The 12,811-nt window shown below is 39.3% G+C and overlaps 1 protein-coding gene and 1 pseudogene across 4 annotated transcripts in view; one reads left to right on the forward strand and one right to left on the reverse strand.

Moving 5' to 3' along the window:
• Positions 1-601: 601 nt before the first annotated feature.
• PTPN2 (protein tyrosine phosphatase non-receptor type 2) overlaps positions 602-12,811 on the reverse strand; it is a 77,837-nt gene continuing 65,627 nt past the window's right edge. Inside the window, exons 8-11 of one of the 4 annotated variants that reach the window (XM_029221743.1) lie at positions 10,955-11,136; positions 7,436-7,537; positions 6,556-6,640; positions 604-3,405 (exon numbers count right to left, since the gene is read on the reverse strand). In XM_029221743.1, the coding sequence (XP_029077576.1) occupies positions 3,304-3,405; positions 6,556-6,640; positions 7,436-7,537; positions 10,955-11,136 (471 nt within the window). In that variant the 3' untranslated portion in view covers positions 604-3,303. Of the gene's footprint in view, positions 3,406-6,221; positions 7,538-10,954; positions 11,137-12,811 lie in introns of those variants that run through there. The other 3 variants (XM_029221729.1, XM_029221737.1, XM_029221722.1) reach the window with 3 other exon arrangements.
• On the forward strand, positions 8,108-8,889 carry LOC114894744 (annotated as a pseudogene).

Below are 12,811 nucleotides of genomic sequence, written 5' to 3' on the forward strand. Positions count from 1 at the left end.
ATTAAATTTGTTAAAGATGATATAGATTATTCAATGAATGGTGTTGCAGAACTTTCACAGTTGTCAAAACAAAAACAACAGTGAGTTGTCACACATTACAGTGATGCTCACATGACGTAGACGTGAGTGTCTCTGGATGAGTATCACCAGGACTGAGGACTGAGTGGACTCAGAGCCCAAACCCAGCACATGGTGGGGAAATTAGACGGTCAAGAGGCCAAATGCCCCTTCAGGAAGGAACCTTTGGTCTCTTTACAACAGGAGGTGTTTGGGGAAAGCACAACCTCCAAGGACAGAGTAACACTGTGATTTAAAAACTGCACTGAATTGCTGTCCTTATCTAAAATTGATTTAATACCATTATCCATATTAATATTTTTCCAGGTAACAAAAGGGATATTATAACTTTTCTTTTGTTGCATTCACCTAACCTATATTGATAGGGTAATAAACATCTTAAAAAACCAAGGGGCCAATGTTGTGAATCAATTTCAATTTAAATGTCAGTTGCTAGTTATAAAAACTTGAGAGCAAACCCTTAGGAAAACATTCATTATTTGAAGCAGAGCTGTCCTAAGATAATGCACACAAACCAACACAGTCTATTTAAGAAAAATATTTAATGCTGCCAAAAAGTATAAAAATACAGTAGGAATGGCAGTACAATACAAAGTAGTCTTTCCTAATTTATTTCTTTTACATCTCTCTACATTTCACACACGCATTAAAAAACTTAACAATGCATCAAATGAAAGGGCTCTGCAAAGTCTTCTGCTGGTGGTGCTCTTCGTTCCCTGGATGTAAGGTTTACTTTGTAAACAGACAAATGTGAGGCAATCTACAGGCTTATCAAGCCTCACTTAGTGTCCGGAGTGGGCTCCAGGTCTTGCTTTGCACATCAATGGTTCAAAATTTATAGCTGCAGAATATTCTCAAGTCATGAATATTTAGGTGTCTGTCAATCTTGGCCTAAAATATAAAATAAGAAGTCATCTATTCAATTCATATTTACCAAACACACAGACATACACAGATACACACAAACATAAAAGGACTAACAATGAACTAAAAAGGCAACCAAAAAACATTCCAACACATCACACTCAATCACACTGAGTGCTTTGCTGTTACCTTGGTAAAACTGCTTATGTGCTTGATTTTCAAACAGAATTGGTGGTGTGAGGTAGACTCATGTTAAAGCACCATAACTCTCACTCTTTTACAAAAATTAATAACTATGAACTTTTTTAGGTCATCCTGTATTACTCAAGAAATGACCTCCATGTGAGCTATACTCACAGACAGTTAAAAAAAAAAAATGTACCCACAACAATTTAGCAAGATTTTATGGTATGTGCTAGACTTACCAATACTTTGGAATTCAATGCAAAAGTCTAATCCAATTTGGACCTCCACTGTATCATACTGCTAAAAATATTATGAATGTAATGTATGAACATAAAGTTGGCTTATATCTTTAACTCATGGACTGTTAGCAGCATGCTTTTTGTCCTGAAGGGTAATACTAATGATCACAGAAATACAGAACTGAAGTGACATGATTTAAGTATTAAAAGAAAACACAGACATAAAATAATTGATAGATTTATTGTACTTTAATGCCAAAAAGTAAAGATAAATGAGAGTTTAAACAAGTGATAGAGAGATGAAATAACAACTAATTTAAGGGCAGGTGAGTTTTTAATGTTATTTCACAATATTTGCAAATAGCTGAACTTCTGAGGTGGTAACTGGTATTTCCCCTCAACTTCCCTTGCTCTGACAAAAAAAAAACAACCCAGATCTAAATACTTGTCATTATTGTGCCTCCACGTGTATAAATGGGAGATATAAACCACACCCACACATTTATCCAAAACATTTAGTCAAAATCCCCAATACTACGAGTTGGCTTCTTCCTGACTGCTGGCTCCTTGGTGTCTCATTTCCAGCACTGACAGAGAAATGTCCAGACACCAAGGAAGCATTCTTGTTAGGTGCCTGTGGTCACAGAAACTACCACAGGTGCTTCTTGCAGGGACCTGAGAAGCCTGAACCAAAGTGGCTGATGTGAGGAAAGGAGCTTCTGACTGACCCTGAGTGCTGCCAAATATGCATGTGTTTCCCACACCTTCAGAAGTCCCCTTGTTAAAACCAAGGAACTGATCCAGTCAGAGTGAATGAAATAATGGTTTGGTTTAGAGAGTGCTCTGATGTTCCAGTATTACTCTGGCTCAGTGGTAGTTCAAACTGTTCCACAAAATTTTTTGGAGAGGAAAACTTTTATTTGTTTCACTTAAAAAATAAAAAGAGGGTTATTTTGGATTTTAATGGGTAACAGTAGCTGTCTAATGCTTTTCCATTTAAATATTCCATAAAAACAGGTTGCGTGTGACATAATGGGAAAGCGTGAGGCCTGGAGTTACTGGGATTCTACAGACTGGAGTTCAAATCTCAGCTCTGTCATGATCTAGATGTACAACCTTGGGCAAGTTACTTATTCTTTGACTCAGTTTTCTCGTCTGAAAATCGGGTAACAGGATGCACCTCGGAGAGGTGTATCTACTGACTGGCAGAACCGGCAGGTGTTGCCTCCCCAGCAGTGTGTTAAAGACACACTCAGCAAGGATGAACTACCCCTTAGAACAACTAAAAGGTCTTGACAGGGGCTGGCTCCACACCGAAGTAGTTCCTGCCACCAGATACTCATCCTTGCTTTACTGAAAAGAGTCCCACACACTTCTCTAAGGTGAGCAAGGCACAACATCAACTTACCCAGTGGGAAAATCCCGAATTCACCAAACTCAAAATAACTTCAGGTTTTTTATAGTAGTAATTTGAAATATCAACATCATCATATGTCTAAAAAATCTATGCCAAATTAGAGCAACAATAAAGAATTGATGCTTTTCTTTAAAAAATGGTCTCCATAAAGAAAAAAATTCCCATTCCATTCTCCTTATAGCTCCCCCAATATATCATTTGATGGAAAACCAGACAATAGTATTAAAGTAGACTCTGCAAGTAATATCCTCCCTAAATCCTAAAATTCCCATATTCCACTCTAAATTATAAAACCCAAACAGAAAGAGTACCAATGATTGGATTTTTCATTCTGCCACTGGACTGCACAGAGACGGTCATAGCATTTGAGAATTCTCGTTGTCAGGTTGTTACTGATAAAGACAATCGCTCGACCCAACTAAAAGCCCCTCGGGCTGAGTCACTGCTTAGCTGGGGCAGTACTCTGCAACATGACATCACTCATCCACATTCAGCAGAACAAGAGGACACCTGGCATTTCTAACTTATCTGCTGTTGTAGGGGCTGTGGGTGCTGCTGTCCCAGAAACAGTGCTTTGAAGACAGATACAAGGAAAGATGGAATCAAATCCAAACCAATGAACTAGGGAAAAGATGAAAGACACAGGTCAACTCCAGAATAAATCAGCCAGGGGACGACCAAGACCTGTATTTTAAGTCAAAAGAACTTAATTTTATTATGTGAAAAAATACTGAATTTCTGTTTTCCAAAACTTTATTTATAAGATGACTACCATCTAGATAAGTCAACGCCAAATAAGGGTTTCCTGAAGTAAGAGAGACTTGAATAGCTGTGATGTAGAAATGGGAGCCCAGAACACGCCATCCCTGCCAGGCACTCAGCTCCAGCAGGGGATGGACATGGGAGTCCTAACCTCAGCCATCCCGCCCTTGTCCATGCTTTCTACCCCACTAACAAACCCACAGGGACCTGCTGGAACCAGAAATAAGTCAGTGCTGACGGAAGGTGTGATTCTTAGACTCTTGCCTGGACATATGGAGAAACGGATGATAGACATAATGGCATTAGGTTTACAATATACTGCATTTTAAAAGTCTCTGTAAGACTCGTGTCTGAAAGTAAAAATCAAGGCAGACTAGATTTTAAAATCTGTACAATAACCAGGCAGTCACTCTGGAAATGTACTCACTAAAAGAGAGTATACAACGGTCAATAAAACATTTCTAACATAATCAGGTTCTAGCCTGTGTCTGTTCACACAGAATCTAGTCAGAGATATTTTTCTAAGAGGGGAACAACTTTCAGAAGTTAAATCTTTCTTTGAGAATTTAATTCTAAAATACACTCTACATGAGAGTCTTCAATGACGGCAACAGAAGAGAAGGTAGAAAGGTCAAGTCTCAGGCTGACTCTGGCTCAGCAACACCACCACCTGCTGCATGGGCTTGTTGTGAGGTTACCAGGAGAACACGTGGGAAGCCCCAGCACAATGCCCGGCACCACGGAAATGACCTCTAAGTGGGAACAACCATCACTGTCAAGGACGCTGAAAGCAAAGATGGAACTGATACAGAAGCTGGAGGACTGCTCCATGCCAGAAACTACTTTTTAAACCAATATGTATTTTTTTAATTCAAACCATCAATTCTAGTTTATTTGAAACAAAGGGGACACGCACAAGTGTACATAAAATTAACTTAAGGTCACAATTCCTTCCTCTGATGCACCTGTTATTTAAAAAAAAAATCAACTTTTTAACTTCCTTTCTCTTTTTTTGTTCATTCCTTGGTAGAAATACTAATACATAATGAAATGGACCAAAAATATAGAAGAGGATAAGGACTGAGCAAATATATAAAACATCTAAACATGGAAGTGGTCTGTACATTACCAAAGTTCTCTATGCACTTTTACATCATTTTTATGCTACATATGGATAAACTAAATATGGAGAACTATATTTGTAGATATTCTACACATGCAAGCATAGATAAAAATCAGTAGTAGGATGGCATAAAATGCTTGGCTGCACGTGGAAATGAGTACGGAGCCCATTGGTACAGCCAGAAAAGACGGTGCTGAATCAGGGGTGCTGTCCGTTTATCGGCAGGAGCAGATACAAACACAAATGAACTAGGTATTAATTCAGATAGTCTTTCTTAAAAATAATAAAGCTTCTGGCTTTTTTATTAAGAAAATACCAGCACCTCATCGAAGTCAAACCGTACAACTGATTTTCAGCATCTGTTCTAATTAGAAAACATCACGAAGACCTACAGACACAAGTTCTGGGAAGATGCACACCCACCGTGGTTGCCGACTCCTCTGCTGTTCCCTGAGGGCAGGACCCCGCCTGGCCTGCCCCTCTGACTAGACGCCTTCTTTAATGAAGGTCAGGCACGTGGCCACGCATTTTCAGTAATTAGTATAGGGCACCCACCAAAAACACAATCCCTGGTAAAAATTAACATGCTCTCCTCAGGGATGTGCTTGGAAGAGGAAAGATGACTAACGTTTGCAGCAGCAGAAGTTTATCAACAAGTGTCCGCTACACCGGACACTTAAAAATCACCGGATGTGATTTTAAAAATACATTATGGCAAAAAAAAAATAATAATAATAAAATACATTATGGCAAACATCTCCAGAAGGACGGGAAGCAAAGAGCAAAGCTGAAGCACTGAGCCCCACGAAGCACGTCCACCCTGCCCGGGGACAAGGGTATCATTATCAGCTTGTGTTTCCCATAAAGTCTTTGCCTTTTATTGAAAGCAAGGCGACCCACGGTTGGAACTGAATAGGTCTACCTGTATTTGACTTGCAGAGTAATATACTGTATTTTAGCAAATATAAGCCACAGCAAATTGGAAAGAAAGATTTTAAACCAATAACGACCTAAAATGTAAGGGTCATGGTGCCTGAACACAGGGGTGATGCAGGCAGACACAGCAACATCCTTCTTACCTCCTTCCATGTAAAGGTTACAGGACACAGTGGTGCTGAGCAGGGCGTGGGCACATGTGACACAAACTGTCCTCTACACACAGCACCACCTGCGTCCTGCTCTCATACTCTCAGCATAACTCAACCCACTCGAGAAGGCTATTCGAACCAATTCAAAAGTCTATCTATACCGAAGGTTTTCAAACTGTTGTTTAAATGATCACTGCCCGCTGAAAATAATTAAACCTCGTGCAGCAATAGTACCTAGTATGTAAAGTGGATAAAGCAGAGACAGCCTACTTTATCTGCTGGAAGTAAAGGTTGGCAGCTTGGGGTCCTTCCTACCACCTCCTGGTGACCCCTTAGAAATCCAACAAGCAAAGTTTGAAAACCGCTGAAATAATGTGATTTCATTATTTCAGCAGATAAATTTATAACAACTATTTAAAGTTTAAGTAAAACAAGTTAAACACTGAAAGGAATGTTACAATCTGAAGAAAGCTAGCACTCAAATGAGCAGTTAGATCCATTAAACAATATGCTCTAAAAATACCCATTAAGAAGTTAAAGGGACAGTGTAGGTTTGAACATCATTATACTATTTATTGAAGTAGAAAGAACTTAAAAAAGTTTTTACTGCAAAACTTCAGTCTAATAAACTGAAATCATGGATGATAAAATGCTGCTCGTTATTTTTATTTCCTAAATTATGGTTTACCCCAATTATAAATTAGGGTAATTACATTGAAATTTTCCTGAAAAATAAACAGTATTAATAATGGGCTTTACAGAAACCAGTTTCTTTACAAAGTCTTGACCAACTGTTACCTGACTACGCCAGTAAGGAGAATTTTCCTTCAAAGATATTTTTAGAGAAAATTTTTGTTTCTTTTTCTTTTTAAAATTGGGAAAACTGTAAAACATAAAAGAAATGCAAATATATAGTAAAAATTGCTTATTCAGAGTTCTACCTGCTCATATCAAACTTTTCTTTAGGAAGATGTATCCAGTACAATTGAATCAACATACACTTTATTATTTTTTTTGTGGTAACAGATTTTTTTTCAAATTGAGCTTTTAAAAAGTACATTTAACTACAAAAGTAAGATTAAATAGGTACTTATAAAATATATTTACCCTGCAATGGTTAAGAATATAAAATGTTGATGCCCATGTGAACAAGTACATTTATACATTACACGCATTACTTAAAGGTCATTTTCTTTCCAGTAATAATGTCCATAAAACCACAATATTTATTGCTTATATCAAGTGCAGGTTAAAATCCAGACAGCCTCCAAAAACGAATCCTCGTGATAAAGGACTTCTCAGTCTGGTCAGGTGAAATATTACACTTAACATGTATGAATACAGTTGAAAATGTACCAGTTCTTAAGAAGCATTCAAGTCTTTATTTTAGGGAGCGGGTACAGTGTGGGCAGCGCCTTGGGGTGCTGAGGGGACTGCACACCCCAATTCTCTGTGGGTGTCTAGTCAACTGCACCGCCTGGTGTCTGAGGAGTCTGCTAACAGGTGAACCCCTGTGATTCACGCAACACTGTCAGCTACCAGTGCTGAAGCTTGCGGGGCAAAATTAATTATTTATAGGGCATTTTGTTGAAAAAACAGTGTCCAGCCAACAAAAGCGCCAACCAAAATGACGGACACAAACCCCATCTTAGTGAGAATAGGTTGCCAATATAACCACCTTTTCCTTTTTCGTTCGCTCTCGTTCAGCCTCTGCTTCATCTGCTGCACCTTCTGAGCTGTGCTGGCTTTCCTGTCCTCCCGAAGGCGCTTGCGCAGAGCACTGTCAACAAACAAGAGCACATCAGCACGGCTGGGCTCAACCACGCAGGCAGAGCACAGCCCCCCCGCCCCCCCGCCCACTCCACCCCACTTCTCAACTCATTCAGACGCTGGAACAAAAAGGGGAAAAGCTTCAATACTCTAAATGGTCCAGAGATGCACTCAGGTAATTCAATGACAATTGCTGGTACAGTTTTATGTAAATGAATATTTTTAATAGGACCTGAAAAGAAGCATGGTATCAGTATTTTTTCTTTCTTTGCTAGCCAGCCAGCAGGAGAGGGAAGACAGAGGGTCCCCAGGCATCTGATCCCCTTTGGAGTTCATATTTGATTTTTCACAAAGGCCCCTATAGTTAACATTTCCTTGAATATTCTGCTGTGTGAGTGCCTACTGCTGTCTGCCCATCCCTTTTCTAGCTCCCATTTTCCTATTCAATACAGAATTTTTGTTCCAAAGGAAGCTCTTTGACTCTGGGATCATGGTCCCGGAACAACACAAAGAATGGCTGAAGGCAACATGAAAACTACTATTTTTTTCCCTTGAAAAACATCTCACAAGCCTAACTAAGATGGCGGCCACCATGAAGAAGACAGCAGCAGAAGATGTCAATGTTACTTTTGAAAATCAACAAAAGACATACAGATTTGCATGGAATACAAGCAGAATCACAGAGCTGAAGGAAGAAACAGAAGTAAAAAAGAAACAACTCCCAAACTTAGAAGATGCTTGTTAGGACATCATGCTTGCAGACGAGGACTGCTTAATGACACCTCATCAGACTGGTGATGTTTTCATTAGCCATTCTCAAGAAGAAACATGAGAAATGCTAGAAGAAGCAAAGAAAAACTTGCAAGAAGAAACTGATGCCTTACCATCCAGAGTGGAATCAATTCAGTGGGTGCTAGCAGATTTGAGAGTTCAGTTATATGAAAAATTGGGGAGCAACACAAACCCTGAAGCTGATGAAAGCTTAACATTTTATAACACCAAATGATATGGAAAGCAAAACTTTAAAATTTTTTTCACTTATTTCATGGAAACTTGCCTATTTTCACATCTTGCTTATTTATGTTTTTAAAAGAAGACAGTATTCATCTATGTATTTTGCATAACAATTATATAAAGTGTAGGGGTTTTATGTCATTAAAATCAGTTAATAAAAAAAAAATCTCACAAAATCCATCTCCTCTTTTCACTTACTGCTTATATTACAGCAAAAGCCTAACCAGTTTCCATGCCTTCAGAGTAAATACTATACCCCAGTAATTATTCTGAAGCACAGCTCTGATGGTATGGCTTGATTAAAAATCTTGAATGCCTTTTCAGCATCTACTACATTAAGAGGCAGCTTTTTTCCTGGCCCAAATGTTTAACCTATATCTAATAGTGAAAAACAATCAGAGGAATCCAGATTGTGAGGCATCCTAAAAGGCAACTCATCTATAAGCTGCAATGTCCAGCAATGGGGGAAAACTAAAGGTGGTGGACAGTCCCAGGTTAAAGGAGACTAAAGAACCACATCAACCAAATACAATGCATGATCCTGGATCAGATCTTGAATTATTTTTTTAAATAGCTATAGAGACTGGGATCATAAAAATGTTCCAAAATTACATTATGGCGATGGCCACAAAACTGTACATATACTCAATCCAGTAAACTGTACGCTCTAAATTTTGTGAACTCTATGGTATGTAAATTATATCTCAGTACAGTTATTTTCTGTAAAGCTTTAAGGTGGATTTTTTTTTATAATTAGAGAACTCTGAATATGGACTACATATCAGATTATTTTATCAACGTTAAATTACGTGGGAATATTGGCACCTTCAGACATTGCTAGTGGGAAGGCGAAGTGATGCAGCCGCTTGGAAAACTGGCCAAAAAATGCTCAACACGGAGTGGCCACATGTGGCCCAGCAATCCCACTCCTAGTTACACACCCAAGAGACAAGAGCACGTGTTCTCCTGCCATGTACAACCTCGTTCTTGCCCAAATGTTTTTCTTTTTTGCTGTTCTCCAAGTTTGTTTCCTTCTAAACTAAGAAACCTCTTCTCTCTGGTTCTCTCACCCTCTAGAGCCCTTCTATTCTCAGCCTAGGGCATTTCATTTATAGTAAATAATTTATGTTGCTAGTCTGGGTTCTTGTTTTGTCCCTTAAGTGTATTAGCAACCTGGGGACTATATTTTGCTCATCTCCATACGCTTAGCAGTCTTCCTAATGTCTTTTTCACTTTAACTTATCACACACACAGGTATCTCCGGCTGTGTGAACTCTACCTGAATATTTCCTACAATGACTTGCAAAAATTATTACTCAGAATTCACTCTCTAGACTGAAAATTCACTATAACAAGTATGTGTGTACCTGCCAATAAAACAAATTACACTGTAGTCAAGATCAGGCAAAATATATATAAAATATATAAAAGGATACAGAGCTCCCAGTATTATTTCCTGACTTAAAACTAGTAAATCTAACGTAGAAGAAGAAACAACTTTATGCTTTAACTTGTAGTCTAAACCACTGAAGCCACACACAAGGAGTAGCACTGCTAGGTCATAATAAACTCTTCAATATGATATATAGCAACTTACTATGTACTGTAATACGCTACCTTTTATAAAATTTCAGGCAATTTTTATATTGGGGAAATACAAAACTGAAGCTATAATGTATAGGAGACCTTAACGATTTTCACAGCACATCCCAAGATCCCACTGTAACAAATATGACTACAGCATAAAATTTTCCACAAGAAAAAGCATATCTGACAAAAAGAAAAGAAAAAAAGTCTTTCAGAGATATTGAAGAGAGGGAGTAAAAGAGCTCATTCACTTTTCTGAGAGACTCACACCTCAGGACACCAGCTTCGTAATGTGTGAGATATCTGGAGCCTGAGAAACGTAATCTTTCAAATTTAAAAACTTGAAGAGTTTACACATTCATATGGACTCAAAACTCAAAAAGTATAGGGCATTTTATGTGATTTTTTTTGAAAAATATTTTTTTCTTCCAATAACAGAAGTTGAAATATTCATTTAATTATTTCATAATGGTATTAAAGGCATATTATCAATTACATTGTAACAGTAGCGTGAACACTATATAACTGTACAAACGGCAGGTATTCATACTGTTTTCTGCATCATACTACACATTTTAGCATCTAATTATATTAACTCTTACACTCAATAAGTATTGTGTTAAACCATTTTCCAACAGGTTTCCGTCTTTAAGTATTAGCTTCTTTGAGATCAATGATGTCATTACATACTACTTAAATGCCCTTAAGTAATAAATAAATGGTTACATTAATTCAATACACTAAGGGTCTATATTAGTTCCCATCCACAGAACTTATTAAAATAAAAGTCTCATCTTTTCAAGCATTGTTATTGCAGTAACCTTACCTCTCGCTGTTTTCCTCCAGAGTATCTTGCATTTTAGAGGACAGTCCTGTATACCTGTCACTTGTCAGTTTTTCTTCTTCTAGGCCTATCCTGTTTCCGTTGTATTTTTCAGTCATTGTTTTGGTTGGTGAATGATCGAAAACAGGACATACATCTTCCTTAGAAAGTTCTTTCCACCGTTTCTAAGTAGGGAAATGAGAAACAAATGCAAACACTAAAGTTTTGACTTTCCTTAAATAAAATTTATGAAACTGAAATTCTATATTTAACTTAAGAAAACCCTGTGATGCTAACATATGAATGAAAAAGAAAAACGTGTTTTGTCATACCACTTCTAGCTACGTCTATTTTAAGTTGAATATTTAATAATAATAAAGCATTTTTAATAAATCTATCTATCTATCTATCTTAGTTGCGTTGGGTCTTCATTGCTGCGCGTGGGCTTTCTCTAGTTGCGGCGAGTGGGGGCTACTCTTCGTTGTGGTGCATGGGCTTCTCAACGCGGTAGTTTCTCTTGTTGTGGAGCACAGGCTCTAGGCACACGGGTTTCAGTAGTTGTGGCACGTGGGCTCAGTAGTTGCGACTCGTGGGCTCTAGAGCACAGGCTCAGTAGTTGTGGCGCACGGGCTTAGCTGCTCTGCGGCATGTGGGATCCTCCCGGACCAGGGCTTGAACCCGTGTCCCCTGCATTAGCAGGAGGATTCTGAACCACTGCGCCACCAGGGAAGTCCCAATAATAAAGCATTTAATATTGATGCACATCAGTATGTAGTTGAATACAATAATCTTAATAAAATGTAGTGACTTTAACCTCACCAAAATATTGGTCTTAGTAAGAAGATCTTCGCCAAAGTCAGATTGTGCCGTCTCCTAATCCAGAGGCATGTGCCTCTGGAAAAGTGACCAAGATGGCCCTTGAATGTGACCCAGTGTGCCCTGCTCATTGCCACTGTCCAGTTTAGCGGAGAACCAATGGTGAGACCTCCCAGCAGGTTCCTGCAGTGCCAGAGGCCTTCAAGTTGACTGTCCCCACCAGGTACACCAGCAGCCCAGGCAGCTGGCTGGACAGTTGGGAAGACTCCTCAGCACGCCTGGACTTCAGATCAGGCAGGATTCAGACCAAGATGAAGAGACAGCCTATCTTCCTCCAATGAAACAGGACTGTGACCTGCCTTGGGACTTGTTGTGACTAATGAGATGACAGCTAACGAGTAGCAGAGTCGGAATTTGAACCCCTCACAAGGCTCTGCATCTCGGAAATAATCATCAGTGTCAGACACCAGATAGTTTTAAGTATCCAACAAAAATGTTAACTGTCTCCAGAATGCATGCTGGTCAATTCTTCACTGAGATCTAGTTACAGCAACTTGGCCTTATACTTGGACAAAACTCAACAATGTCAATAAACAAGATGATGCCAAAAACCAAGTCTTACTGGACCACTTCCCAGAATATGCAACAAATCCAGAATCTGTCAACAAGAAGAGTCAGCAGGAGGGTGGGGGAGAAAGGGAGGTTTAATGCTAGTGAATTTTAAAAAGAAAAAACAAAGGGCAATGTCATTTTGCCAGGTCTCTGGGCAGCAAACTCACTCAACTTTGCCCCCCCTGTGACACACCCGGCAAGCAGGCTCCAGGCTCACCTGCCTCGGCGGTGCTGCCGGTGCTGCCGACTGTGAGGCCAGGGACCCAGCACTGCCCTCGGCTCCCATTTGGAGCAGACGGGGCTGCTCACCTCCCCCGACTGCACATTCAGCTGAACCGCACTCACGGAGCAATGCCCCCACACCATCCGCAACCCCACCCCCATTTCTCACCCCCATTTCTTTCTCGAAGAAAGCCCCTCGAAGGAGCTATA

Source organism: Monodon monoceros, unplaced genomic scaffold (genome assembly GCF_005190385.1).
Source record: "Monodon monoceros isolate NGI ecotype Baffin Bay Population unplaced genomic scaffold, NGI_Narwhal_1 Super_Scaffold_1, whole genome shotgun sequence".
Taxonomy (NCBI): domain Eukaryota; kingdom Metazoa; phylum Chordata; class Mammalia; order Artiodactyla; family Monodontidae; genus Monodon; species Monodon monoceros.